This window comes from Halichoerus grypus, chromosome 1, assembly GCF_964656455.1.
Source record: "Halichoerus grypus chromosome 1, mHalGry1.hap1.1, whole genome shotgun sequence".
Lineage (NCBI taxonomy): Eukaryota > Metazoa > Chordata > Mammalia > Carnivora > Phocidae > Halichoerus > Halichoerus grypus.
The window spans coordinates 216,020,033-216,047,953 of record NC_135712.1 but is presented as its reverse complement, the minus strand read 5'-3'; the positions used below and the strand labels follow the sequence as shown (position 1 = coordinate 216,047,953).

Here is a 27,921-nt window from a genome sequence, read left to right as displayed (position 1 = left end):
TATCTGCACACTAAAAATAAAGGGACCCGAGAGGGTAGGTCACTCGGGGGAAAGGCCCAGCGGGAACGGCCAGGCCAGACCTGCAGGCTGCAGGGGACCCCGAGCCATGCCCTCCACAACTACTTGGGGGCGCGGCCTCCCCCCAAAATCCCCAGCCAGGCGTGCGCCCCGCGACTCGCCGCCGAGCGAGGGAGGAAGCGCGGGTCGCAGGGAGGGCCCCGCTCGGAGCACGTGGTCAGCGCCCGGCTGCTCGCGCAGCCGCCCCGGGCGGCGCAACGTGGGCGGCGCTCTAGCCCCGCGGCGCAGGGGCCCGAGTCTCGCTGGCGTGACGCACTTCCGGGGCGTTGCAGGCGGCAAGATGGCGGCTCCCATGGAAGTGGCCGTGTGTACGGACTCGGCGGCCCAGCTGTGGAGCTGCGTGGTGTGGGAGCTGCATTCGGGCGCCAATTTGCTCACGTATCGCGGCGGCCAGGCCGGACCCCGCGGCCTGGCGCTGCTCAATGGCGAGTACCTGCTGGCGGCGCAGCTGGGCAAGAACTACATCAGCGCCTGGGAGCTGCAGCGGAAGGTGCGGCGGCGCGCGCCCCGGCCCGGGCTTCGTGGAGAGTGCGCGGGGCGCCCGAAAGTGGGGTCCGGGGAAGGGTCGGTGGGGGCAGCACGCTCCCTGAACCGGGGTGGGGATGGGGAGTCTCGGTTAGGGTGTGCTGCGCCTGCGCGGGTCTGGGGGCGGTTTGGAGGAGGGAGGTGCGCGCCCGGCGGGTGGGATCATTTAGGGCGCTGCGCGCGCGCAGGGCTGACGGTGGGCTCCTCGGGGAGAGTGGGGTGCGGGTCTTTGGGGCAACCGTTCTTGATGGGCTGGGGAACTGGGGAGAGCCCTTGGGGCGCGAAATTTAGTTAAAGGGAGGACTCTCATTTGGAGTTCGTGGGTCTCTTGGTCTTGGAAGGTGAATGTGCGAGGCCCGGGAGGGTGATGCATTTATTTCCCCCAAAGGGAGTACTGCCCTTCCCCATAAGGGCCCGTGGGTCTCTTCTTAAAACACCCAAAATGCAGGGGTACCTGGATGGCTCAGCGGTTAGGCGTCTGCCTTCGGCTCAGGTCATGATCCCAGGGCCCTGGGATCCAGGGTCCAGGGTCTGCCTTCCTGCTCTGCGGGAAGCCTGCTTCTCCCTCTCCCTCTGCTGCTCCCCCTGCTTGTGTGCGCGCTGTCTCTCTCTCTGTCAGATAAATAAATAAAATCTTACAAAATAAAAAACAATCCATCCAAAATGCAGCCTGTGAAGCTTGCAGCTGCCCAGTTCTGCCAGCTGAAGTCTTGGCACAAGCTCTGTCCTCTGACTTTGCCTGGTGTGACCTGCACACAGTCGTGAAGTTTTTCCATCAGATGAGGAAAGTGAGGGTCAGGATCACAGGCCAGACCTTAGGGAAGGCATGATTGTGGCCATTAGGCTCTCTCTCAGCTCCTTCCTGGACCCTCTGTGCCTTGACCACCCCCCCTCCCCAGAGTAAGCACCATTGTGCTTTTATCCGACAGTCTGCAGGCCTCCCCTTCCATCTGCTGGAGCAGATACCTTCTTGATTGAGCTTTGATTTGTTCAAACCGCCCTTGTTCCTGCTCCTCTTTCTGGCTCCCTCGGAATTTTCTCCCCGCTGTCCCCTAGCTCCTGAGTTCCACGTGAAGCTCAGAGGCTTCTTATGTCTCTCTAGGACCAGCTCCAGCAGAAGATCATGTGCCCTGGGCCTGTCACCTGTCTGACCACATCACCCAATGGCCTCTATGTCCTGGCGGGGATTGCAGAGAGCATATACCTGTGGGAGGTAAGAGGAGGTATAAAACCAAGGTAGTGGGATTTGGTCTGCAGGCTAATTAGGTCGTGTTATGGGCACCTCGGTGGCTCAAAGTGGGCTGAGCGTCTGCCTTCGGCTCAGGTCATGATCTCAGGGTCCTGGGATCAAGCCCCACATCGGGCTCCCTGCTCAGCGGGGAGTCTGTTTCTCCCTCGCCCCTTGGTCCTCCCCCCTGCTCTTGCATGCTCTCCCCCTCCCCTCTCTGTCAAAAAAATAAAATCTTTTTTTAGAAAATTAGGGTGTGTTGTCACCAACATTTGGTTATGTGTGGGCGGGAGAGACCCGCCTCACCACCTGCACAGACCATGTAGGGTTTGGGGCCAGAAGATGGAGACACGACCACGCTCTTCCTTTCTTGAGTTTGTCCACACCTGTGAATCGACCTTTGTCCTTCCCCCAGACGTCTCAGAGCACCACAGAGATGTGAGGGGACTTAGTTATTTCATTCTGGGGACTGTTAAACCCCAGTACATGATTCTAAAACTAGGAAGCAGTTGCTGTGGTGCAGGGAGGGAAACTGAGGCAGGGGGTTCCTCAAAGGTTGCCCATCACGGTAGAAATCCTTGCCGTGGTGCGGAGGGCAGAAAGCAGCGTCTCCTCTGCCGATGAGGGGCATCTTAGGTCTTCGCTTGAGGGCTGTTGTCTGAGCCTGGTTCCTCCTTGGAGCTTTCCTGGCTGGTGTGAGCCGTGACCACAGGGGCGCCCCCCACAGCCAACCCGAGGCGGCAGCTCAGGCTGAGGGCCTGACTCAGGTATCAGCCACTGTCCCCCTTTCCCCCCTTCCCTCTGTGTGGATGAGGACGAGGAGGGAAGCTGGAAATCCTCAGGGGGAAAGCATGCGTGTCCCTCTAGGTTTTCCTCTTGTAAGGACGCCACTCGTTAGGTTTAGGGCCACCGTACTCCAGCGTGACCTCAGTCTGAACTGGTTAGACCTGCAAAGACCCTTTATGCGAGTAAGGCCTGGTCCCAGGAGTTAGGGTGTGAACATGTGTGCTAGGGGAACGCAGCTGAACTCACAACGGAATCTGGGCCCCCCAGCCCACCCCACTGCCCAGGTGGTGTGATGGGCTCACCTGTCCCTGCCACCTGGGGCCTCCCCCTTCCCTCAGCCCCACACTGGCCCATCCCCACCCGGTGGCCTCTGAAGACAGTGACTTCCTGCTCCTGGGTCCCAGGTCCAGCTGGTCCTGAACGGAGGGGCCCACACTTTCAATAGCCTTCAATAGTGGTCACTCTGGTCCACGCAGACGGCCCCTGCCCTCCCCAGGGCCGTGGTGACATCACTCCCTCGCCCTGTACTGGACAGGGGTCCTCGGGCCACCTGACGCCCAGGACTTGGAGGTCAGGGTGACGGAACAAGGGGGTGGAAGCTCAAATAGGGCCGTCATCCACTTGGGGACATAATGGGGACAGGCACAGGCAGGACAGCTGGGAGGAGGCCCGGCCCACCAAGCCTGGGGGTCCCTTCCAGACCGCCTGCAGGCTGTCGCCCAGTGCCCCCAGCTGACCTGGCAGTGGGGGGCGGGCGCGGCGCCGGGTCTCCCGCTGACCTGGGTGCGCCCTCCGCAGGTCTCCACGGGGAGCCTCCTGGTCATCCTGAGCCGCCACTACCAGGACGTGTCGTGCCTGCAGTTCACGGGGGACAGCAGCCACTTCCTGTCGGGGGGCAAGGACTGCCTGGTGCTGGTGTGGGGCCTGTGCAGGTGGAGGATGCGCCCCTCGGGCTCTGGGTCTGGCCGCAGGGCGGGAGGGCGGGGGGGAGCCATCTGAGAGCTTGGGGGGCCTGGTGGCCACGTGGGCGCAAGGGGACGTGGGCTCCCCCCGCTGAGGTCCGTGCCCTCCGCACAGCGTGGTGCAGGTGGACCCCGCCAGGACCCCATCCCCCCGGCACGTCTGGTCTCGCCACACCCTCCCCATCACAGACCTGCACTGTGGCTTTGGGGGGCCCCTGGCCCGGGTGGCCACCTCCTCCCTGGACCAGACAGTGAAGGTAGGGCCCCCACACCGCAAGTGGATCTGTGAGTCATGCCCTGGCGGCTGACGGGTTCTTGGCCAGCCTGAGCCCGTGAATGGCCTCCTTCCCTGGCAGCTCCAGACAGCTCTGAATCCCCCTGGTGCTTCCGGCCTCAAGGACGGCCAGCGGGTGGACGGTCCAGGCGTGTGTCGGCTTGGAAATTCGCACTTGGCTGCCTGTACCTGGCAGCTCCCTGGCCAAACCTCGGGGGATTTGAGGGCACCCTGGCCCTTGGGGCTTCGCCATGGGCGGGGGCCGACAGCCGCTAACACAGGGGTCACGGGCATGAGGGGCAGGCTGAGTCCCAGCCCCCGGGGCCCCGTGGGTGGTGGCTGTGGTCCCGGTTCCCCGGGGGTCCAGAGTCTCCGGGTCTGTCCCACACCCACCCGCACCCCCAGCTGTGGGAGGTCTCATCGGGCGAGCTGCTCCTGTCCGTGCTCTTTGATGTGGGCATCATGGCCGTGACCATGGACCTGGCCGAGCACCACCTCTTCTGTGGAGGCAGCGACGGCGCCATCTTCCAGGTGGACCTCTGCACCTGGGTGAGTGGCAGCGGCAGCCGGGGGTCCGTGGGCCCCGGGGTGGACGTGGCCGACATGGCTGACGGGCCCCCTTGGCCTCCACAGCCTGGGCAGAGAGAGAAGAGCTTCCAGCCGGAGCGGGACAGCGGCAAGGTGTTCAGAGGGCACAGGTGCGGGCCGGGGTCTGTGGACGCTGGGGTGGGCACGGGAGGGGCCCTGTTCTCTCGCGGTGGGCTCGGGGTCACCTTGTCCACCCGCAGGAACCAGGTGACCTGCCTGTCCGTGTCTGCCGACGGCAGCGTGCTGCTCTCGGGCTCCCACGACGAGACCGTGCGTCTCTGGGACGTCCAGAGCAAGCAGTGCGTCAGGACGGTCACCCTCAAAGGTGAGGCGCCCTGGAAATGGGCCCCGGGACGGCCGGCTCCTCCTCCCCTCTTGGAGGCCGTGGCTCTCCCCGGGTGGGCACGGCAGCGTTGTCTGGACCCGCGCGCCGCCGCAGGGCCTGGCGCCGTGGGGGGGTGAGTGCCACCGCTCTCGGACCGCTGGGGGGCCTGGCGGGGGAGGTGGGTCGTGACCGTGACACCCCCCCCCCCCCCCACGCAGGCCCCGTGACCAACGCCTCCATCATGCTGGCGCCCGTCAGCATGCTGAGCTCAGACTTCAGGCCAGGCCTGCCCCTGCCCCATTTCAACAAGCACCTTCTGGGCGCCGAGCACGGGGATGAGCCGCACCGCGGGGGCTTCACGCTGCGCCTGGGTCTCCACCAGCAGGTAGGCGCTGCCCCCCACGGGACACCTGCCCGGGCCTCAGCGAGACCCTGCGGGCCCAGCGCCTGCTCCGGGCGGCTCTTGACGCCCTGCGGGGGCCGTGGTGGCGGCTGACGCGCGCACGGGGGCCCTCCGCTGGGAGGAAGGCGGGAAGCTCGGAGCGGACGTGCGCTGTGTGCCAGGGCGCGTTCGGGAGCAGAGCTGGACCTGGAGGCGCCGGGTGTCCGGCCACCGTGGGCGGAGTAGCAGGGCACTCATACCCCTGGCCGCAGCCTGGGGGCCTCTGGGGACGGCCCGTCCGCCCCCCAGGCCGAGGGGCCCCTGCCTGTCTTCAGGCTGTGCTCTGTCTTCCGCGGTCTCCGTGCCGAGCCTCTCGAAGTCGGGGGTGGGGGGGTGTCCACAGTCCTCCTGTGGATAGCTTGACGTCTGGCTCTGCTGAGCACCCGTCTGCCGGCCGAGGGCGGCGTGCCAGACGCTGTCCGGCCGGAGACAGACCGCCTCCCTGCTGCCATGTCGCTGGGCCGGGCCGGCAAGCTGCCCGCGGGCCTGGTCGGGCAGAGTCCTGGCGCAGGGAGCGGATGGGAGCGTGGGGGTCGGAGCCCGTGGCCTCGACAGAGACATCAGCCCCCCTCCCCCAAGGGTGGGGGCGCCATACCCCAGTCCCCCCTTGGGTCAGTGCGTGTCCGGCGTCTCCCTCACGGGGGCGCCGCCCGGGGTCCCGGGCCACGGACACAGACTCTCCTGTGTTGCAGGGTTCGGAGCCCAGCCACCTGGAGAGGGCAGAGCAGTTGCTCGGGGTGATGAGCAGCACGATGGAGAAGGTGGGCTGCAGCCCTGCCCTGGGGGAGGGGGCGGGGACTGTGGGGTGCGACGCGGGGACAGCGCCCCGCTCCCTCACCTCTGAGCCCCCGTCCCTCCGCAGAGCGTCCTGGGAGGCCAGGACCAGCTGCGGATCCGCGTGGCCGAGCTGGAGGACGAGGTGCGGAATCTGCGCAAGGTCAACCGCGACCTGTTCGACTTCTCCACGCGCATCATCACCCGGCCTGCCAAGTGAGCCCGGCCTGCGGCCTGGCGGCCCCTGCGTCCCCCGCCCCTGCACGGAGACCTCCTGGGAGCTTTGAGCCCCACGAGCACTTGTGTCTCCAGGCATTGGGCCACTGGTGTTTGCTGTGGCCTCTTGGTGCTGTTCTGTTTTTAACAAAAGAACTAAAAGCCCCTTTTCTCTGGGCCTATCTGTGTGCCGGGGGGGCCGCCGCAGCTCCCGCGTCCGCCAGGACTCGTGGCAGGACCTGTCTCAGCAGAACCCGCTGGGCCCAGTTTTTAAAACTTAGTGCCCAGAAGCCATGGTTCTCAGAGTTCAGACGCTTGTCGGCTGCCCCAGGGCTTTGGCTCAGCCGTGAGGGCTGGGTGATACTCGGTGGGAGGGGGCGGGAGGTGGTTCAGAGAGAGCAGTGTGGTCCGGTCCCGTTCCTCTGATGGCCTCCCAAGGATCCCCCCAAGCTGGGTCGGGGCAGCCAGCTCGGGTGGTGGCCAGTCCTGGGCCGGGGTTCTCCAAGAGGGATGCGTGCCCACGCAGCTCAGTGATGTTTCCTGTTGGCACAAAGGGTCTGAGGGAGGCCAGGTGTCCCTACTGCCCTGGGACACGACCTGCAGCCTGCCAGCACCTGGAGCCTGGCCCAGACAGTGGGCTCCGAAGCAATCCTTGGAACCTTCCAGAAAGCTGTCCCTGACTAACAGCCTGGCTTAATGGTGCAGAAAACCCGTGTGATAGAGCAGGTGCTGTGTGAGCTGCAGCTGGAACCTGTCGTCTATGCTGGGTTTGTGCTCTCGGCCGGAGGGACGGCCCCTTCCTCGGGCTCTGTGCCCTGGCCAGGGGTCCAGCCGCACTGCAGCGGAGGTGGGGCATGAGGGGGGCTGCCCCATCCGTGCCAGGTGAGGGGCCCAGCTGGCTAACTGGGGACATCACTCCATAAGCCCCCACCCCACGGAGCGGCCCTCAAGGCCAGGATGGGGAGGGGTCACAGCAGGAAGGGGCTTGGCCAGGTCCTGACGGTGCCGGCCCGCACAGGGCTGGGGGCCTAGCGCTCCGTCCCCCACCCCAGAGCGCGCCAGAGCACTGGGGTCTCCATGTTCCCATCTGCGGGCTGGGCCCAGTCTGTCCTCGCCGCTTGGTGTCCAGAAGGTCTGGAGGGAAGGGGACAGCTTCAGGTTTGGCTGAGACTCCTCAGGGTCTTTACCCAGCTCACGTGCCCAGGTCCTGGCGAGAGCCCCTCCAAGCCCCTCGGTGCCTGTGGGCCTCCGTGTGGCCTCAGCTGCCCGCACGGCTTACGTCATTAAACGTTTTGGAAGGAGCCGTGTGGCTTGTTCTGGGGGCCTGGTGCTGGGAAGGGGCCATGAGACGGGCTGGGGATTTCGACCTCTGTCTGGGAGGTGCTGTACCCCACTGGCCCTCATGCCCCGAGGATTCACACAGTCAGAGGCCCCCCCCAGCACTGCCCTGGACCCTCAGCTGCCCACTTCGTGGGTCCCGGATTTCCTCCAGCTGTGTCGTCCCCTCCCACCCTGCGGATGGGGGCGGAGGTGACCGCGGGGCTCCTGGGGGGTGGGGGGTGCTGTGATCTGAGGGCAGCAGGGGACACCTGGACGGCCTGGCGCATCGCCATGCAGATGGTCTCCGTGCCCACATTGTCTCCAGTGCCCACCTGGAAGGTTGCCCATGCTCCCTCTGTGGCCACGGCGGGAGGAAGTTGGACGCCCTGCTGCAGGCCTGTGGCGGGAGGACACGGGGCGGGGGGCGCCCACTGATTTCCCCTCCATCACCACGCGGCCTTGGACACGCCGCACCTGGGCCCCAGACTCGGTTTCCCTGTGGGTAAGCGGGGACATGCCCTCTCCAGGTCTGCAAGGAGCCTTGGGGAGCCCGCACACGGCTGGCGTCCAGCAGGATGGCTGCCTGCCCGGTGCGGGGCTCGCAGCAAAGGGCGCGCTCTCGTCCAGGCTGAGGTTACGGACGTGTCTCGTGCAAGCACGATCTGACCCTAAATCGTGGGCAGTCGTGGCCAGAGGAGAAGATGCTGGCAGCGCCCGGTGTTTGTGGGCGTCCTGTGTGTGCTGACCGCGCTGCACCTCAGACCGCGGGTGGAGAAGGAGAAACCATAGCCTGGCCCCCTCGGGCAGGGGGAACACGAGATGGGCAGCCGGTGTAGCAGACAGCCTGGGGGTCCTCAAACAGAATCGCCGTATCCCCCAGCACTTCCACTTCTGGGTACTCACCCAAAAGAAATGGAAGTCGGGGGGCGCCTGGGTGGCTCAGTCGTTAAGCGTCTGCCTTCGGCTCAGGTCATGGTCCCAGGGTCCTGGGATCGAGCCCCGCATCGGGCTCCCTGCTCCGCGGGAAGCCTGCTTCTCCCTCTCCCACTCCCCCTGCTTGTGTTCCCTCTCTCACTGTCTCTCTCCTGTCAAATAAATAAAATCTTAAAAAAAAAAAGAAATGGAAGTCGGGGTTCAAAAAGGTATTTGCACCCCCGTGTGCATGCAGCAGGATTTATAATCATCGAAAGGTGGAAGCAAACCCAGTGTCCGTGGATGAAGGATACACACGGCGTGGTCTGTCCCCACGCGGGAACATGCTCCAGCCTCAGGAAGGAAGGGACCCTGACACCTGCCACGACGTGGAGGGACCCCGGGGGCACTGGGCTCAGCGAGAGGAGCCAGACCCCGAAGGACACATCCCACAGGACCCCACTCCCAGGAGGTCCCCAGAGGAGTCCTGTCCACACAGACAGAAAGATGACCCAGGTCCTTCTTCACTGCCTCTGACAGTGGAGGGGACGGGATGCAGAAGAGGCTGGTGCTCAGCTGCCTCCCAGAACCAATGCAGCGATGTCTGCCGCCTGAGTGTCCCCGAGCCAGACGGATCCCCAATTCTGAGGAGTCCTGCTGTCAGAGGGACGTCACCGCAGGGTGGGATGAGACCCTGGTGGTCCCTGAGGACTCAGCCAGGACCAGGGCACGTGGCTGGGCTCCCTGGTGCGAGGGGCCCCTGGCAGGACGGTGGCCTCAGGTGGGGAGGGGCTGGCAATTGGGGACCCTCCCCATCCTGGGATGCCTGGCCAGGTGGCTGGACGTTGTGGCCTCGGCAGCCAGAACCCAGCCATGCGGCTCCCCTGACTCACCCCAAACTGTGATCCCTGCTGTTGTCTGGCAGTTGGCATTTTTATTCATCGGATGGAGTTTTATCCCTGTCTCTCCGGTGCTGGCTCCAAAAGGAGACAGTTGTGTGTGTGACAAATCCACCGAGTGGACGTTCACTCATTAGCCCTGGAACGTTCTGTGCCAGAGCGGCTGCCCTGGGCCCCGAGGCATCTTGGGACTGCCTTGGTTTTCTCCGCTGCACCCCTCTGGGGCGGACGGGAGGAGGGAAGTCCGTGCAGGGCGCTGCTGGGCCTGGCTCAGCCAGTGGTCATTGAGGACGTGCTGCATACCAGGGCCACAAGAAGAACCCCGGTCGTCCAGGGCGAGACGGCGCAGAGAACACGAGAGAAGGCTTGGGGGATGGTACATGGCCGGGAGCTGCAGAAGCTTCTGGAGCAGTGGACAGTGTCCTTGTCTGAGCTCATGCAACGAGCAATTATAGAGTGCCTACTGTATGCAAGCATTGGAGACAGCATTAACAAGCCAGACCCACTCTTGCCCTCCCACAGTTGAGTGGGGGAGGATGGCCACTAAGTAAGAGAGCAGAAGAACCAACAAAAATTTGACAGCATGTGATAATGTAGGCAGGGGGAGGGTAGGGAGGAAGTTCTGGGGGACAAACAGGAAGTGTTTTTCAGAGCAGGGGCATTTGGCATTGGGTCCTGAAGGGTGAGGAGGAGTTCTCTGCTCCAAGTTACCTGCCAGCAATGGGAAGGCAGGAGATGTGCCCTACAGGTTCCCATCAGACGTATCTACCTGTTTCCCAGGGTGCACACGACCTTAGAGCGCACTCAGATGGGTTGGCCGAGGTAGACCTGGAGGTGGGCGGTACTGCTGTGTGACCAGGGAGGCAAACTGACCCCTCCTGGGCCTCAGTTTCCCTGACAGCGATGGGCCATGTTCTCAGGCTGGAGAGGGCATGGGGGGTCCTGGAATGGAACAGGGATGAGTGTGGGGACTGATGTGACACAAAATCTCTTCCTGGTGCTAAGCCTCGGTTTTCTCATCCGTAGAATGGGGAGATAACTCACCTGGCAAGGCGCTGGGAAGAGCAGTGGTCAGGTGCCACACCCCACCCCCGCCCCCGCGCGGTGTGGTCATGTGAGCCTCAGTTTCCTGCCCTGGGGAGTGGGTCCCACTCCTCCCTAGTGGGTTGCTGACATCGGGGGGCCGGGAGGGGCGAGGCCGCCGCAGGTCGCCGGGGCGCGCAGGGAGGGAGGCGCCGCGGGGCGGGACAGCGAGCTGCGGGGCCGGGCGGAGGTCCGCCTCCTGCGCGCTCCGCCCCGCCGCGCCGCCGGCAACTTCGGGATGGAGTTTGTGCGGGCGCTGTCGCTCTGCCTGGCGCTGGCGCTGGGGCCGGGCCCGGCCGGGGGCCACCCGCAGCCGTGCGGCGTCCTGGCGCGCCTGGGGGGCTCGGTGCGCCTGGGCGTCCTGCTGCCCCGCGCGCCCGCCGCCCGCGCCCGCGTTCGCGCTGCCCTGGCCCGGGCCGCCCTGGCGCCGCGGCTGCCGCGCAACCTGAGCCTGGAGCTGGTGGCCGCCGCGCCCCCTGCCCGCGACCCCGCCTCGCTGGCCCGCGGCCTGTGCCAGGCGCTGGAGGCCCCGGGCGTGGCGGCCGTGCTGGCCTTCCCGGAGGCGCGGCCCGAGCTGCTGCAGCTGCACTTCCTGGCGGCCGCCACCGAGACCCCCGTGCTCAGCGTGCTGCGGCGGGAGGCGCGCGCGCCCCTCGGAGCCCCGGTACGCGGGGATGCCCGGGATCCGGAGGAGGGAGGCCCCGGGACGCTCCTGGGGCGCGGGGCTGGGGGTCCGACGCCAGAGTCGCCGGGGCGCACGGGACCCGGACTTCTGGACCGCGGATACCGGAGCCCCCCACCCGCCCCCGCTCGGGGGTTGCCCAGGAGTCCAGACGAAGGAGTCCCTGGGGCGGCTCGCGGGACCTGGACCCCTGGACCCCGGATGCCCCCAGAGCGAGGGAACCCAGAACCAGCGGCGGACCCCGTGAGATGCTTCTGGCCCCGGGATGGTGAAACCCACACGAGGCCCCCTCCGGGGGCGCCACTCCCGTGCAGACCCCTTTCCTGGGCCTCGGTGATGGAGTCTGGCCACCGTCTCTTTATGGCCGGAGGAGCCATCCCCATGTGGAGCAGGGCCCCTTCCCCGGTCACAGGGCGTCTCCCAGTTCCCACCAAGCAGGGCCCAGGCCATCCCTGCCTCATCTCTGCGGGGTGCAGTTCGGGGGTCTGCTGCTTGAGCATCTTCCCAGCCTCCTCCGGGAGGGCTGTCACTCAAACCCCTCCATCCCCCCACGCTCCGCATCTTTGGAGTTTATTCTCTCCTTGATTCCACCCCCGGGCCTGGATTTGGGCCCGAATAAGTAGAAAATGGGATAAGGAGGAGAAAAGGGTGAGTGACAGGGCTCTGGGTGTCCCGTGGTGTCCCCACGAAAGACCCCCTTCCCAGGACAGCAGGGAGGGGCCCAACGTAGGGACATGGGTCTGGTAGGGGCCTCCCGCCCTCCAAATCCACCTCGAAGCCCCCTCCAGGGCTTCCTTCTCCTCAGGGAGGGGAGACGCGGACCCTAGAGGAGGCCTGGGGTCTCGCTATCCCCGCCGACCCTGTGTCAAGGCCCGTCCCCCGCCCCCTGCCTCCACCTTGTGGGAGAAGATGCAGGACCCAAACCCAGGCCTGTGGCGCCCTCTGCTGCCACCTCCAGGAACTGAGCCCCTGCAGTTGTAACTGTCCGTCTTTTGGGAGGGATTAAGCAGCAGCCCCAGCCCTCGGCATCCTGTCCCTACCTGTGCAACACCTTAGAGGTCTGGCAATCTGTCTCGTCCTTCACGGGCTAGAAGCAAGTCCAGGAGAACTTTCAGGTCGCCACTGGGCACAGAGGGGCCCCTCAAAACCCTGGCTTGCCAGGGAAGTCTGAATAGAGGAGGGGCGATGGAGCTGGGTTTTGAAGAATGTATAGGAGTTGGCTGGCATAGAGAGAGAAAGGGATTCTAGCTGGGGAATGCAAAAAGCCTCAAAGCGGGGCACTACCAGGGTGGTTGGAGCCAGGAGAGGAGGCCCTGAATGTCAGGCCAAGGAGGCTGGGCTTCGTGCTGCTCGCAGTGGGGAGACAAAGAGGGTTTAGAGCAGGGGTGGGCTGGAGGAGGCAGGCATGCCGTCCAGTTTTGAAGGCGACGTCTATTTATTGAACACCTACTGATGGGGGTGGGAAGGGTATGGTGGGTCACAGGTCTCCGGCCCTAACTGTGACCCCCCGCCCCCCGCCAGAACCCATTCCACCTGCAGCTGGACTGGGCCAGCCCCCTGGAGACGCTGCTTGACGCGCTGGTGGCCGTGGTGCGGGCACACGCCTGGGAGGACGTCAGCCTGGTGCTCTGCCGCGTGCGGGACCCTGCTGGCCTGGTGGCCCTCTGGACAGCCCGGGCCGGCAGGGCCCCGAAGCTGGTGCTGGACCTGAGTCGGCCAGACACGGGCGACGCGGGGCTGCAGGCACGCCTGGCCCCCCTGGGGGCCCCTCCGGGGGGCTCGGCCCCAGCCCCGGCGGCCGTACTCCTGGGCTGCGGCCCAGCGCGCGCGCGGCAGGTGCTGCACGCCGTGGCCCCCGGGCCCCGCTGGCTGCTGGGCACGCCCCTGTCCGCCGACGCGCTGCCCACGGAGGGCCTGCCCCTGGGGCTGCTGGCCCTGGGCGAGGGGGGCCGACCCCCGCTGGAGGCCGCCCTCCGGGACGCTGTGGAGCTGGTGGTGCGAGCCCTGGGCAGCGCCGCCCGGGCGGAGCCGGAGCGCGCCCTCCTGCTCACGGCGGTCAGCTGCCACGACCCGCAGCCAGCTGGGCCGGAGTCCTCAGGCCGCTTCTTGGCACGGTGAGTGAGGACCCGGGTGTGTGTGGAGGGGGGTGCCCGGGCCCCACATCCGGTCGCCTCTGCCTGTGAGTCGTGAAAGCACCATTATTGGGCACTTGCTGGATACCAGGCGTTGGCCCCTCACCAGGAAGCGGGTTCGTCTCCGGCAGAAGCAGAGCCAGAGAGGGGGCTCGGGTGAGGGCCTCAGGGTGCTCTGAGAGAGACAGGAAGGGCAGGGGAAGGAGACGGGGAGGCGGGCAGGGCCGAGTTCCCGCCGGACCCCACGGGAGCCCTGCAGGGCGAACGGCATCCCGGCGCCCGGGGGCTCCACCCGGGCGTTTCAAGACGGAAGCTGTTGGCTTCGGGCCAGAGGCTTCGTCACTGCCTTCCTGGCGTGGGTGCCCGGCTGGCGTGGGTCTGGTGGGGGGGACACCACGGCATCCACCGTGGTGCCCAGCCGTGTGCTGGGGGCGAGCCCAGCGGAGGCTGAGCTTGGCTGGAGGGCTCCTGCCCCCCACCCCCACCCCCGGCCGCCTGGCACTGGCCCCCCGCTCCCCCTGCTCCCCGCCCGCCCCCCAGGTTCCTGGCCAACACGTCCTTCCGGGGCCGCACCGGGCCCGTGTGGGTGACCGGCTCCTCCCAGGTGCACATCTCCCGGTACTTGCGAGTGTGGAGCTTGCGCCAGGACCCGCGGGGTGCCCCGGCCTGGGCCACCGTGGGCAGCTGGCGGGCCGGACGGCTGGAGTCAGAGCTGGGAGGTGCGGCCGCACGGCCCCCGCCCTCCCCGGGAGCCCGAGCCCGGCCCAGGCTGCGCGTGGTGACGCTGGTGGAGCATCCGTTCGTGTTTGCCCGGGAGCCGGATGAGGACGGACAGTGCCCCGCGGGGCAGCTGTGCCTGGCCCCCGGCACCAATGACTCGGCCACCCTGGACGCGCTGTTCGCCGCACTGGCCAATGGCTCGGCGCCACGCGCCCTCCGCAAGTGCTGCTACGGCTACTGCATCGACCTGCTGGAGCGCCTGGCGGAGGACACGCCCTTCGACTTCGAGCTGTACATCGTGGCCGACGGCAAGTACGGTGCCCTGCGGGACGGCCGCTGGACCGGCCTGGTGGGTGACCTGCTGGCCGGCAGGGCCCACATGGCCGTCACCAGCTTCAGCATCAACTCGGCCCGCTCCCAGGTGGTGGACTTCAGCAGCCCCTTCTTCTCCACCAGCCTGGGCATCATGGTGCGGGCCCGGGACACGGCCTCGCCCATCGGCGCCTTCACGTGGCCGCTGCATTGGTCCATGTGGCTGGGCGTCTTTGCTGCCCTGCACCTCACCGCGCTCTTCCTCACGCTGTACGAGTGGCGCAGCCCCTACGGCCTCACGCCCCGCGGCCGGAACCGGGCCACCGTGTTCTCCTACTCTTCGGCCCTCAACCTCTGCTACGCCATCCTCTTCGGACGCACCGTCTCCAGCAAGACGCCCAAGTGCCCCACGGGGCGCCTCCTCATGAACCTGTGGGCCATCTTCTGCCTGCTCGTGCTCTCCACTTACACCGCCAACCTGGCCGCCGTCATGGTCGGGGACAAGACTTTCCTGGAGCTGTCGGGGATCCATGACCCCAAGGTGGGCAGCTGTGGGGCCTGGAGGTCAAAGCTGGGAGGTCACCCACTCCCCCAACTCCCGTCCCAAGATGCAGCCGCGTGCGGCCGCCTGCTCCTGAAAACATTTATTTTATTTTTTTTTAAAGATTTTATTTATTTATTTGACAGAGAGAGACACAGCGAGAGAGGGAACACAAGCAGGGGGAGTGGGAGAGGGAGAAGCAGGCTTCCCGCTGAGCAGGGAGCCCGATGCGGGGCTCGATCCCAGGACCCTGGGACCCTGACCTGAGCTGAAGGCAGACGCTTAACGACTGAGCCACCCAGGCGCCCCCTGAAAACATTTATTGAGCGCTTGGTGTGCCAGGCATCAGGGGCCCAGCTGGGACAAAACAGGCGAAGATCTCCACACTGCAGGGGGAGGTGTCAAGAATCAAGATAAGCAATCTGGATGGTGTGTGAGTTGGCCATACAGTGTCAGAGAGAAAACAGGGCAGAGTGGGGACACAGGGAGTAGTGGGAGGGCCATCTTCTCAAACGGGGGCAAGGAATTCCTCTGGGAGGGGGGTGACATTCAAGGGACCTTTATGTGGACATCAAGGAGGAATGTTGGGAGAGCAGCACAGCAGGTGCAAAGGCCCCAGGCAGGAGCAGAGTGGGAGGAGGTGGCCCGGGGCACATCCTGCAGGGGGTCTAAGGCAGTTCCTTCTGAGACGGAACTTGCCCCTGGAGCCCTGGAGGGCTGTGAGCAGAGCAGAGCTGTGCCGCTGGATTCCTTGTCATTTCACCATAAACACCCTGGAAGCTTTCACACACATCAGGGTCCCCTTCTCCCAGTTGTCTTACCCCCCCCCCCCCACGGTTTGTTTGAATCTGCGTCCTAAACACGCACACACTGCAGACAGATTTCCTCCCCGCCCACCGTGTCCTGGAAATCTGGTTGCTGGAGCAGTTTTTGTCCGGTAGCAGCCCCCGTTTGGATCCGGCTGTGTCCTGGGAGGGTGCCAGCCTGTTCTGCTGCACCCTGGGCCCTATACCGTTTGTAAATTGGTAATAAAACCTAGACCCAGCGCTGTCTGATGCGCTAGCCACTCCCCACTTGCGGCTACTTTAAACATGACATTGAGCGTAAGTGCTCGACAGCCGCCTGGGAACAGCACAAGCACGGAGGGTCTCCTCCTCAGAAGGTTCCAGACGGCACCGCTCTAGAGGCTCCAGTCCAGGTCTGGCTTTTGGGGAGCGCCGTACCACATCAGGAGGCATGGGTCAGTGTGACCACGCGCTCATCCTGGGAGGCCAGGGCGCAGGGGCCTGGCCCGGAGGGCTGAGCGCGGGCGGGTTCCGGGAGACACCGGGAGAGAAGAGGAAGTACAGGGCCCACTCGCGGGGCAGGAAGCCCCAGGAGGCCAGGTGTAGGGGCCTGCTCGGGAGGGACTCCTGCGAGAGCGCAGGGGAGCGTGGAGGAGCTCTGGGGTTCAGGGCCAGGTCTGCGTGGGCATTTGGAACAGCGGCTCTCACCCAGGCAATCCTGCCCCGGGGACAGTGGGCCCTGTCGGGTGACACCACGACTGGGGAGCTCCCGGCGCCGAGTGGGTGGGGCAGGGGTGCCGCTGAACCCCCACAGCGCTCAGAAGGGCCGCCAGGCGATCCGGCCCCACGCGGGCCGGCTGCGGGGGAAGCTGGGTGAGAGGCCGGGGGGCCGGGCAGCCCCAGGAGGGCGCACGCAGCAGGGCGCGCGGGGAGCTGCAGGCCAGGGCCGAGCGCCCGCGCTAACGAGCTGCCCGGCCGCCCCCGCAGCTGCACCACCCGTCCCAGGGCTTCCGCGTAGGCACCGTGTGGGAGAGCAGCGCCGAGGCCTACATCAAGAAGAGCTTCCCCGACATGTACGCGCACATGCGGCGCCACAGCGCGCCCACCACGCCACACGGCGTCGCCATGCTCACGTGAGGCCCAGCTGGGGAGAGGGGCGGGGCGGGCGGGGCCGGACGCCTGGGGGCGGGGCGGGCGCCGGGGTGGGCGGGGCCGGCCACCTGGGGGCGGGGCGGGCGCCGGGGAGAGGGGCGGGGCGGGCGCCGGGGAGAGGGGCGGGGCGGGCGGGGCGGGCGGGGCCGACGGGGCCTCTCACCCCCCTGCCCGACCCCCGCAGGAGCGACCCCCCCAAGCTCAACGCCTTCATCATGGATAAGTCGCTCCTAGACTACGAGGTCTCCATCGACGCCGACTGTAAACTGCTGACCGTGGGCAAGCCTTTCGCCATGGAGGGTGAGGGGCCTCTGGGACCGGTGGCCCTGGGGCGACTCCTCTGGGAGCCTGGCCCCAACCCAGTCCCTGGTCCCCCCTAGGCTACGGCATCGGACTCCCTCAGAACTCGCCACTCACCTCCATCCTGTCCGAGTTCATCAGCCGCTACAAGTCCTCCGGTTTCATCGACTTGCTGCACGACAAGTGGTACAAGATGGTGCCTTGTGGGAAGCGCGTCCTCGCTGTCACAGAGGTGGGGGGGGCCCAGGAGCCGGGGTGGGGGTTAGGCATGGGGGGCCCTGAGCCTGCATGGGCCTCAAGTGAGGTGGTCAGCCCCCTGCCCATTGCCCAGATGTGTGCACTCCTACTTCTAGGAAACCCCAGCTCACGTTCCCCAGGAAACCTGGCTCCCAACGTGGAAGGCCAGCCTCCCAGTCCGGCTCCGCCGCCCCAGGCTCTTCTCTAGGCCAGTCTGGGTCCCACCCCCAGCCAGGGTTCCCCACGGGTCTGGCCCTGCCCGTGAAGGGTTTGTGCCCACGTGTCCCCCCCAGACGCTGCAGGTGGGCGTCTACCACTTCTCGGGCCTCTTCGTGCTGCTCTGCCTGGGGCTCGGCAGCGCTCTGCTCAGCTCCCTGGGCGAGCACGGCTTCTACCGCCTGGTGCTCCCGCGCATCCGCAGGGGCAGCAAGCTGCAGTACTGGCTGCACACGAGCCAGGTGAGGGGCCGGGGCCACGCGGGTGGGCCCGGGCAGCCTCCCGTGAGCCCGACGGAGCCTCTGTCTGGGCTTGCAGAGAATCCACCGCGCCCTCAACACAGAGCCGCCAGAAGGACAGGAGGAGCCAGAGCCGAGGTAAGGGTCCCCCTCCGCCCCCCCCGGGGCTCTGACACCAGACCTCCCGCGTAGGACCGGGCAGCTCCACACGCCGGGACCCCGACCCCAGAGGCAGAGTGGGTGTGAGGACGCTGACCCAGCCCCTTCCACCCCACGTCCCCAGGGCTCTTGAGCCGCAGCAGGACACACGGGCAGCCTCTGCGGGCGCGGCGACCTGGACACGGGTGCGCCGGGCCACGGCGAGGGAGCGCCGCGTGCGGTTCCTACCGGAGCCCACAGAGGCGGCCGCAGCGCCTGACGCGGAGGCGGCGGTCTCGCTCTGTCCCAGGGGCCGCCTGCCGGCCGTGCTGCCCTCCTCCGAGCTGGAGCAGCTGGAGCGACGCATCCGGAGTGCGCGGGAGCGGCTGCGCCAGGCCCTGCTGCGGCGAGGGGAGCTCCTGGCCCGGCTGGGGGACCGCCCCTGCTCCGAAGCACCTGCCGTCGCCCGGTGACCCACCCGAGGGCACGCAGCCCCCGCCCCGCTCCGGCGGCCCGCACTCGGCCCAGGGCCCCCGCCCCAGGCCGCACGGAAGCCCGGAGGCCGCGGGAGCAGGTCCCTCCCTGCCTGCGCACGCAGACGCTGACCGCCGCCGTCAACAGTTTATTCTATATACAAACACAATTTTGTACACTGCAATTAAATAGAATGGAATGAGCACTCTTCTGCGTTCCTCACCGAGTGATTTAGTTTGGCCACCAGCCCTGTCCCACTCCCACCCCAGCAGGGCTGGACCCCCACACCCGGCCCCTGCCTTCCACGTTGGCGCCTGTACACCTCATCTCCGAGCCCGAGGCGTGAACTCTGCCCTCCCGGGACCCCAGCCCTGGTGCACACCTGGGGTCAGAGGCCGTGGAAAAGGCACTGAGCATGATGGAGCACCAGCTGAGCAGGCCGGGACAGCGAGGGTGGCCCCACCTGCATTCTCCTTGTTAGAGACCTGTCCAGCTCTGCTACTGACGGACAGCTCACTCCACACAGTTCACCAGCCCTTCCCAGAAACTTCCATGGAGCCCCCACCCCCCCCCCCTTCGGGCTGCCTCTATTCACTGGCTGAGGGGGCCCACCACTAACGTAGCAGGGACAGGCCTCCGGCAGGCCCCACACAGGGGAAGAGAAGCCCCACTCTGGGCAAACCTGATGGACCCTGACACCACCCAAGGCAGGCTGGGCAGTCCCAAGAACCACCGGGACAGCCGACCCGACACCTGAGGGCTCCAGCCTGGTCATACCCAGCGGGCCTACATGGCCAGGGATGGGGCGGTCAGCTGCCCAAGGCTCAGGAACCGACCTCCGGGGGTGAATCCACTGGGGCTGTGGGTGCGGGGCTGGGCCCACTCACCCCGGCAGCTGGGGGCGCTGTGTCATGCGCCAGGGAGTTGACGGAAGGGGCACTGTCCTGGGGGGCTCGGGGGAGCCCCCCACCAGGGCTCAGCGGACCGGCGGGCCGCCGTTCCAGGAGAGAGGCACTGAGGCCAGACAGGAAGGAGGCGTCCGTGATCATGGCGGCCGTCTCTGCCATCCAGCCCAGGTCACTGCTGGCCGCTGCGGCCACCGAGGCTGCCGCAGCCACCAGAGAGCTGGGTGCCTCAGCCACGGGCCCAGGGCCCCCACTAGTGCCCGGCAAACTGGGGCCCAGGGCGGGGGGCTGGCCGGCAGGGTCGGGAGTGGCGGCCGGGGTGCCCCCATTGTTGTTCAGGTCGTCCGGAAGCGCCGTGGGGGCCCCGGGGCCCAGTGCTGGGGTCTGCAGCAGCAGCTCCTGGATTCGGATCTGCTGCAGGATGGCGGGCAGCTCGTAGTGGTGGAAGAAGTAGATCATGGAATGCTGGGGGGGGGTGCGGAGTCAGGCCGGCAGCCAGAGCCAGACCCCCGGCCTCCACGGGGCCCTGCACAGGCCGCACGCCCCTCGGGGAGCGAGGCGCAACGCTCACCTGGATGAAGAGCCAGGAGGTGACCAGGGCCAGGCTGCTGTACTGGCCGTTGAAGCGGTAGTGGTAGGCGTAGAAGGCGAAGTGGTACAGATAGAAGAACCTGCGGGGAGCACAGTGAGGCGCCGCCCACGGAGCCCGCCCCGCCCCCCGCGGCCCCGGTGCTCACCGCAGCCAGTGCCTCTTGCTGGTGTTCGTGTGGCAGCAGATGGCATCGTACTGGTCGGCCAGCCAGACGATGAGGATGATGTAGAAGGCCGTGGTGGTGTCGTTGAAAAACTCAGACATGATGGCCTCCATCCCTGTGGGGAGGCCGGGCGGTTGGGCCGGGCGGCGGGGAGGCAGGAGGGAGGGAGGGAGGGGGGAGGGAGGGGGGAGGGAGGGAGGGAGAAGGCCTCACCTACGAGGGCCAGGATGACCGTGAGCAGGGGCGCCGCGGGGAAGGCGATGGCCATGTTCATCTCTAGCATCTGCAGCAGGTCCACTGCGGGCAGAGAGCGGCGGGCGGGCAGACCAGGTGAGGTGCCCGGCGTCCGGGTGGGGTGGGCAGGGGGCCTTGGGGGCCCGGGGCAGAGCCCACCCCTCCCACCCGGCCGGCCAGCAGGGAGACTCACCAATGAAGACAAAAATCTGGTGGTGGGAGTATCTGAGCAGCATGGAAACGCTGAGGGTCTGCAAACGAGGGCCGGGGGACGCTTCAGGGAGGGGCCGCCCCGGTGCCCGCCCCGCCCCGCCAGCCCGCCCCCGCGGCACTCACGAAGATGACCATGATGACGAAGGCGGCCAGGTAGGACGTGCGGGCCATCCACATGCTCACGAAACGGTAGTGCTCTCCGGACACCACGTTGCGAAGGAAGCCTGCTCAGAGGTAGGGGGGAGGCCGTGAGCGCCTGCCCAGCCACTGCCCCACACCCCGCCCCCACCTGGTGCCGGGGCCCGCCGAACCCTTGTTCTCCTCGTTCTCGGCCAGGCCCTTGACACTGGACATGAGGATGTCGTCGTAGCCCAGGAACTCGGCCAGCAGCAGGCGGCTGAAGCGGTCCCCAAAGCACTGGTCTCGCGAGGGGTCTGCGGGCAGGCAGACGATGGAGTGTCTGGCCAGGGCCCCCACCCGAGCAATGCTGTGACCCCGATGCCCCAGGACGCCACGGAGGGAGGAAGCTTCTCGCGGCTGGAGAGTGGACACGGCCCCAGGACCTCGGACCCAAGTGCTTCCGGGCCGCCCCCAGGCGCCCTCCCGGGAGTCCTGAGAGCCCGGACAGCCCCACTGCCTCGCTCCTCGCTCTGGGGCCACTTACCCAGGGTGACCACCATGACAGGGATGCTGAGCCGCTGTCGCGTGGCCTGTGACAGCCGTAGGAAGCCATACTCCAGTGAGTACTCCACGACATACTCGTCCTGCGGCCACACTGCGGGGACGAGCCCCGTGAGCCTCGGAGCCCTAGTCTAGGCCTCTTCCCTGAGGGGGCTGGGTGACCCCTCCCGGCAGGCACCACCCACGCCACCCAGGACCTACAGGGCCCCCAGGACCCCTGCCTGCCACCCGCCTCTCACAGAGGAGGCTCCCAGAGAAGGGAGAAGGTTTTATTTTCTAAGAAATCTCTCTGCCCAGGGCGCCTGGCGGCTTAATCGGCTAAGTGTCTGCCTCCAACCCGGGTCGTAATCTCGGGGTCCGGGGACAGAGCCCCACGCTCAGCGGGGAATCTGCTTGTCTTTCTCCCTCTGCCTCTCCTCCTACTTGTGCGCGTGCTCATTCTCACTCGCTCTCTCAAATAAGTAAATAAATAAATAAAAATCTAGAAAGGAAGGAAAGGAGAGAGGAAGAAAAGAAATCTCCACACCCAACACAGGTCTCGAATTCACAACCCCGAGATCAAGAGCCGGCCAGGGGCCCACGGGTGTACCTTTCGTGGGTGTCTCTGGGAAGGGGAGCTCCTGGCTGTCATTCGGGGCCTCAGCACCCCCCGGTGGCTTCAACACCTTGGGCTCAATGTCCAGCTCAAACTGCGGAGTGCCAAGAGGAAGGGCATCAGCGGCCTGGCCCAGAGGCCCAGCTCCTCTGCTGACTGCAAGGACATGCACCCCACCCCTGGCTGCTGTGACTCCCAGCCTCCGCTGGGATGCCCTCCACCTCCGGGGCTGGGAGGCCTCTGACCTGTAACCTCCCAGAGCCCCCACCCCAACACCACACTCCCCTAAGTGACCATCTCTAGGGAAGGGTCTGCACCAACCACAGGGGCCCAGGCTCTAACTACTTCAGCAGGGTCTTCCCTTCCAGCTGTGGGCCCCCCACATCCACCTGACCTCTGCCGGTGCCGGCGCCCACCTGCACGTCTCCGGTGACAGGGCATTCCCCACCCCACGGGCAGTGGTTCCACCTAGGAAGCTAGCACCAGCTTCAAGCTCTCGGCCCAGTGCCACCAGGGGCCTCCTTCTCAGCGGTCTCTGCCCTCGGTGCCCCCAGAAATGGGCCAATCCCTTCCCACTAGGGCTGGGAAATGGCCCGAGGCCCTGAGTCTCCAGCACAGTCCCCGCCCCCCAAGGCCACACCAGCAGGAGCAGGCCGGGGGGAGCCAGCGGCCCACGACCAGATGCACCGGCTCACCACACACCCGCACACACAGCACGCCTGGCCCGCTCACCCTGACGGACGCATTCCCGAACACGTCCACGGTCGGCTTCTCCTCCTCTTCCTCCTCCGGCTCTGGGCTGCCCGGCTCCACGGCCAGGCCAGGGAAGCTGCCGCGGCGGCCGCCGTCACAGAACTGCAGGAAGACGGGCGCGCGGCTCGAGTTGTGCTGGACCTCCACGCGCAGGATGCCCTCCCGCGGCCACTTGTCCCGCACGTGCTCCAGGCAGTTGATGGGCGAGCGTGAGAAGGCGATGTGGATGTAGGCCAGGACGAAGAGCACGAAGAGCGCCTGGGGGCAGGAAACGGTCGGTGAAGCCCAGGTCCACGGCAAGTCCCAGGACGGCCCTGAGGAAGTGGGGATGCCCTCTCGGCCACGTGCAGGACCCTCACTGGGGGACGGGTCAGACTGGGCTCAGGCCTGCCCAGCAGCCTCACGCTCTGCCTTGTCCTCCGAGCACCCCTGACCTCACCAGCTACAAAGAGCCTCCCGTGCCTGGCCTGGCGCCCTCTGCACCCCTCCTGGGCTGGCAAGGCCAGCGCGCTGCGCCTCTTGGAGGCACGTCCCCTCCATCTGTAAAATGGGCTCCTGCCCCCAGGGGACACTGGGCGTGCTCCTGGCATGGATGGGTGGGGCCGGGGGTGCTGCTCAGCCCCCACTGTGCCTGGGCCGGCCCCCCCAACAGAGTGACCTGGCCCTTGTCAGCACTGCAGGAAGGAGGGCTGGTGGGTGAGACTTTGCCCTACGACACCCCACCAACAGCACCTTTTGCCTGCCTTGAAGTAGGAGCATCAAAAGGGCCACTGCCTCCCCCGGAAGCCCATGTCTCTGTCTGATGGTTGCGTTTTTTTTTTTAAGATTTTATTTATTTATCTGACAGAGAGAGAGACAGCGAGAGAGGGAACCCAAGGAGGGGGAGGGGGAGAGGGAGAAGCAGGCTTCCCACTGAGCAGGGAGCCCGATGCGGGGCTCGATCCCAGGACCCTGGGATCACGACCTGAGCCGAAGGCAGACGCTTAACGACTGAGCCACGAGGCGCCCCAAGATGGTTGTGTTACTCATGGGGACTTTGGCCAAGTGTCAGCCCCCCGGACTGGATGCTGCATTTCGGGCAACACGCCCACGTATCACCCACGGCCCCAACCCTTGGGAAGAGGGCCCAGCTGGCCCGATGTGACGCCCATCACTGTTCTGGGAAGAGTGGGTGTTCAGGGGCTGCCTTTCCTCAGACGGGCCAGTGCAGGCTTCAACACACCCGCGACCCATGGCCGCACGGCCAGCGGCAGGGGCGCCAGGAGCCCCACACAGGCCGCCGGCACCAGCCGTCGACCGCCTGCCTTGCAGACTGGGCAGCAGAGTGTGCACGCCCACCCTGGGGCCCGACCACGGGGGCCGGGACCAGAGGGGGACGCAGCAGCTCCACATCTGAGCTCGCTGCCGCAATCCTGGGCCCAGCCCGCAATCCCGTGGCCAACACCCCACCCCCGCAGTTGCTCCAGAGCCTCCTCTCTTGGGCCAACATGAACTGTACTTCCTTTGCCTGCAGCCGTAAGCGCCCCCGCAGGACAGTGACGAGGGTGCCACTCAGGTCGCGGAAGACAGATGCTGAAGATGCAAGCAGAGCTGGAACCCCTGCCTGGGGCGGCAGTGTGGAAGGCCAGCCGAGGCCCCCATGCCCGCAGAGCCTCCCACAGACCGGCCCACCCAGCCCCTCTCCCCAAGACTGCCAAGCCGGAGATGGGAGGAACGGGACCCAAAGCACCCACAGGATGAGGCCAGACGGCCGTGCCCTGTGCTAAGCTCCTGGCCACATTTTCCAGGCCCAGACGTCGAGCACACCGCCCACTCTGGCTGCCTGATGTACCAAGATCTCACACAAAGGGCTGAGCATGCAGTGTGGCCTGGTGCCAGGGGCTGTCCAGGCACTTCTCCCGGGGACACACGTGTCTGCCACCACCCCAGTTTGCAGATGAGAAAACCTAACCAGAGGCCACAGGGCCCGGAGAGGTAGAGCTGGGAATTAAACCCAGAGGACACGCTGGACAGAGGAAGCTGGATCCCAAGGGAGGGAAGCCACCTGTCCTGCCGAGGAAGGGCACGTGAAATGAGGGGGGGCCGGTGGCACCAATGTGTGTGACCCCAGAGTGGCCCCAAGTCCCCAGTGTCACCCTGCTGCCCTCTCCAGCACTCCTCGAGGGCGTCTCCCCACCAGCATCTTCCTCCTGCCCTAAAGCCTCACGTCTGTTGCCCTTGACGAAGCGGGGAGCTCCCTATCCTACCTGACAAGGCCCGCCCTAATCTGGGCCTGTTTCCCCATTAGGAACAAGGGGGCAGGGGCGCCTGGGAGGCTCAGTTGGTTAAGCGACTGCCTTCGGCTCAGGTCATGATCCTGGAGTCCCGGGATCGAGTCCCACATCGGGCTCCGTGCTCCGCAGGGAGTCTGCTTCTCCCTCTGACCCTCCCCTCTCTCATGTGCTCTCTCTCAAATAAATAAATAAAAATCTTAAAAAAAAAAAAAAAGGAACAAGAGGGCAGACACAGCTTTGGTGCCTCCAAAGACCTATCACACCCATACCTGCCCAGGCAAGACAGTAGCTAGCCCTGCACGAGGACCCACAGCCCCCCAATCTCTGCCACTCCATGTGACCCCACACGCCCAGCCCCACTGGCCTTGCTGACCTGCCAGCCCCAGTGCCTTTGCAGCCGCATTTCTGGCTGCCTCCGCTGAGGCCTGAGGCTGCCTGATCTCACACAGACCTTGCCCCACCTAGCCACTGTCTCACCCCATGCCCCGCTCTCTCCCTCCCTCCTGTTCTGCCCTCTCAACGTTGTGTCCCAGAACCAGGCAGGAGGTGGCACAGAGGATGTGTTCAGGGACTCCCATTCACAGCAAGGACCCTGGGGCACTCCACACACCTATCACACATCACAGTGACCCCCTGAGGGTCACCTCCATTCATGGGGGGGGTGGCAAAGGCAATGAATATCAGAGCCCCCCAGTTACCCTGCAGGCATCGCTCAGTGGCTGCAGGGTGAGGCTGCCCAAGGTTCAGAGTCCAACTGGACAGGCTGGGGCACCTAGTGCCTGCTGCTCCAGGACTCAGGAGGTCCTGGTCTGCCCTCGATGCCAGGAAAACCAGCAGAGGCGGAAGCCCAGGCTGCTGGAACATGGGCCCCAGCCCACTCACTGCCTCTTGCCCCCCACAGGCCAGCCCAGTGGGGGACTGGAGGGGCCTGGGCTGCCTCACGGCCGTGAGCTTAGCAGAACAGGGACCACAGGAAGACACAGCCACGAGGAAGTCCGCAAAGGGACCTCCATCTCGCAGTGAGGGCACCGGAAGCTGGGCAGGCAGGAAGCAAAGACGAGGAGCTTTCTGGAACTTGCAGCAGCCTCACAAATCAGCCGGGCCCAGGCCTCACTGTGCAGATGAGTGAAACAAAGACACCAGGGGTTGGGCAGATTCATGAGGTACACGAGGTCTCCAGGCTTTAGCCCACGGGTCACTCGCCCAGCGCCCTGGTCCAAAGAGGAGAGCTCAGGAGTCAGAGCCTCCCAGGACACTTGACGACCTATGCCAGGGACATCTGTGTGCCAGGTTGGCCCAAACACACGATCTGCTCCCAAGTCAGGAAGTGGCGGGTCAGAACTGAGGCGACCAGGACCTGCTCTCAGCATAGGCGGACCCCTTCTCGTCATCTGAGGAAAGCGGTGCTTCCTCCACCCAGGAAATCATGCCCACACACGGACTTCTGTCCACACACCCAGGAGCCCAATAAGGGAAGCCCGGATCAGGAATCCTCCACAGGGGACCCGCGATGCTCTGGGGGGCTGTGGGGAGGGAGGAGCAGGAAGGCTGGCCCCGCGCAGCATCAGGCAGTCTTGCAGACAAGGGACCAGTGCACTTCCCGTAGGCTGTGGCAGGCCGGAACCAACAACCAAGTCTGCACTCCTCCCACCTAACCCCAGCGTGCCTCCAGCTCCTGACCAAGCTGCTCTGGCCAGCACCCCAGGTGCCTCGAATGCCAGCATCAGCCCCCTCTCGGCAGACGAGGCACCCAGAGCTCACCTGGCGATCTTGCCGTCTGCAGCCCTAGTGTGGGAGCACTCTGACGGGAAACAAAAGGCCATCTGCCCAACCTGGACCACCACTCTGCTCAGGACCCCAGAACCTTCTCTGAAGAGCTGCCGCGATCATTGGAGACCCCTTCTTAGAAGGGCCCAGGCCAGGGCCAGTCCTCCCTGAGCCGGGGTCTGGGCTGACACGCCTGTGCCACCGAGGGAAGATGGGAAGTGAGTTCGCACAAGGCCCCTCGCTAGGGCAGCAGAGCTGGCTCCAACTTTGACACTAACCCTGGCGAGGTGTCCTCAGCTAGGTCACGGTCCCCTGAGAGGCTAAGTGGAGGGGGCGGGGGGAGATCCTAAGGAAGGGGAGAGCCCCAAGGAAAGAAAGGAGCAGGTAAAGACAGAAATGGGGAGCGGCTTCCAGTGCGGGAAAGTGGGCGTGGGGTGTGTCCTGGGCAGCGGGGAGCGGAGAGGGGATCTGGAATTCCCCGGATTTGGGGGAGCCCAAGACTGGGGGTAGGTCTGGGCCAGGCCTGAGGATCCCAGGCAGCACGGCCAGGGGTCGCGGGGCTGGGCGGAGATCCCTGGCAGGTCTGAGCTGGGCTCCCGGGCTCCAGCCCCCCGAGCTCAGGGACCCGGGAAAGGCGGAGGCCAGGGGCGCAGACTGCAGGCGGCTGCGAGTGAGCTTCTGGAGTCGGGATCGGGGCCACCAATCGCAAGATTACGGGGCCTGGAGGAGAGGGGTTCGCTGCCCCAGCGGGGTCGGGGTCAGAGGTCGCAGACCTGGGAGGAGGGTCCGGCCGCTGGGGTCAAGGGTCAGGGGTCGGGGCCTCGGTCACCTTGAGCAGCACGAAGAACTCGAAGAGACGGCGGAAGGCGGGTGGGAACAGCCGCGAATAGGTGACAGCCATCTTGAAGAAGAGCGCGTGGAAGAGCCGGTCGCGCACGTTGATGAGAGGGTTGGGGTTGAGGTTGGGGGTGCGAGGCCCGCGCGCGGGGATCGGGCCGCCGCCGCCGCCGTTGGGCCCGGGCCCGGGCCCGGGGGCCCCGGGCGCCGCGTGCTCCGACATGCCGCCCACCGTCGCGCCCTAACGGCCCGCGGGTCCCCGAGGGCGCCTCCCGGCCGCCATCGGCCGTTCTCGCCGCCGCCGCGCTGCTCACCGACGCCCGGCCGCCGGCGCCGCCGCCATCTTCCGCCTCCGCGGCCTGCTGACGCCAGCGAGTCGCCGCGGCGGCAAGAGCGGCTCCCCTGCGCTCGCGGGGAACGCTGGGATGGCGGCGGCCGGCCCAAAGCGGCCCCGCCCTCTCCCCAGGCCAGGGGCGGGGCCGCGTCTCGTCCGGGTCTTTTTTGCATATCATCCCCCACAAGCCTTCGCGTCTGCGAAGCCGCACTTGGGCGATTAAATTAGTCAATA

The 27,921-nt window shown here is 66.2% G+C and overlaps 3 protein-coding genes across 3 annotated transcripts; 2 read left to right on the top strand and 1 right to left on the bottom strand.

Annotated features, from left to right (window-relative positions):
• The first annotated feature begins 321 nt into the window (after positions 1–321).
• On the top strand, positions 322–6,363 carry WDR18 (WD repeat domain 18). Its single transcript, XM_036100757.2, has 10 exons — positions 322–568; positions 1,706–1,816; positions 3,416–3,549; positions 3,695–3,836; positions 4,259–4,402; positions 4,487–4,551; positions 4,642–4,766; positions 4,985–5,151; positions 5,901–5,969; positions 6,071–6,363. The coding sequence occupies exons 1-10, from the start codon at positions 359–361 to the stop codon at positions 6,200–6,202; spliced, it is 1,299 nt and encodes a 432-aa protein (XP_035956650.2). The 5' UTR covers positions 322–358; the 3' UTR covers positions 6,203–6,363.
• A 4,287-nt stretch (positions 6,364–10,650) lies between these two features.
• GRIN3B (glutamate ionotropic receptor NMDA type subunit 3B) lies at positions 10,651–18,355 on the top strand. The gene is made up of 9 exons (XM_078058564.1): positions 10,651–11,076; positions 12,616–13,208; positions 13,767–14,799; positions 16,572–16,717; positions 16,921–17,036; positions 17,117–17,268; positions 17,567–17,731; positions 17,808–17,860; positions 17,976–18,355. Exons 1-9 carry the CDS (start codon positions 10,651–10,653, stop codon positions 18,337–18,339), a joined length of 3,048 nt encoding a protein of 1,015 aa, XP_077914690.1. The 3' UTR covers positions 18,340–18,355.
• A 120-nt stretch (positions 18,356–18,475) lies between these two features.
• On the bottom strand, positions 18,476–27,747 carry TMEM259 (transmembrane protein 259). Its single transcript, XM_036100745.2, has 11 exons — positions 27,346–27,747; positions 22,456–22,734; positions 21,718–21,817; positions 21,112–21,222; positions 20,759–20,881; positions 20,571–20,671; positions 20,428–20,485; positions 20,214–20,297; positions 19,983–20,115; positions 19,817–19,916; positions 18,476–19,710 (listed from the first exon to the last, which is right to left on the bottom strand). The coding sequence occupies exons 1-11, from the start codon at positions 27,574–27,576 to the stop codon at positions 19,165–19,167; spliced, it is 1,866 nt and encodes a 621-aa protein (XP_035956638.1). The 5' UTR covers positions 27,577–27,747; the 3' UTR covers positions 18,476–19,164.
• Positions 27,748–27,921: the final 174 nt, after the last annotated feature.

Bases quoted from the DNA above. Each gene is read 5' to 3' on its own strand.
- WDR18 (XM_036100757.2), top strand. From the start codon at position 359: ATGGCGGCTCCCATGGAAGTGGCCGTGTGTACGGACTCGGCGGCCCAG. The intron at 5,152-5,900 runs GTAGGCGCTGCC...CCTGTGTTGCAG, and splicing joins GCCTGGGTCTCCACCAGCAG to GGTTCGGAGCCCAGCCACCT. The intron at 5,970-6,070 runs GTGGGCTGCAGC...GTCCCTCCGCAG, and splicing joins TGAGCAGCACGATGGAGAAG to AGCGTCCTGGGAGGCCAGGA.
- GRIN3B (XM_078058564.1), top strand. From the start codon at position 10,651: ATGGAGTTTGTGCGGGCGCTGTCGCTCTGCCTGGCGCTGGCGCTGGGG. The intron at 11,077-12,615 runs GTACGCGGGGAT...GCCCCCCGCCAG, and splicing joins GCGCGCCCCTCGGAGCCCCG to AACCCATTCCACCTGCAGCT. The intron at 14,800-16,571 runs GTGGGCAGCTGT...CCGCCCCCGCAG, and splicing joins CGGGGATCCATGACCCCAAG to CTGCACCACCCGTCCCAGGG.
- TMEM259 (XM_036100745.2), bottom strand. From the start codon at position 27,576: ATGTCGGAGCACGCGGCGCCCGGGGCCCCCGGGCCCGGGCCCGGGCCC. The intron at 20,672-20,758 runs GTTCGGCGGGCC...ACCTCTGAGCAG, and splicing joins CGAGAACGAGGAGAACAAGG to GCTTCCTTCGCAACGTGGTG. The intron at 19,917-19,982 runs GTGAGCACCGGG...TGCTCCCCGCAG, and splicing joins AGCAAGAGGCACTGGCTGCG to GTTCTTCTATCTGTACCACT.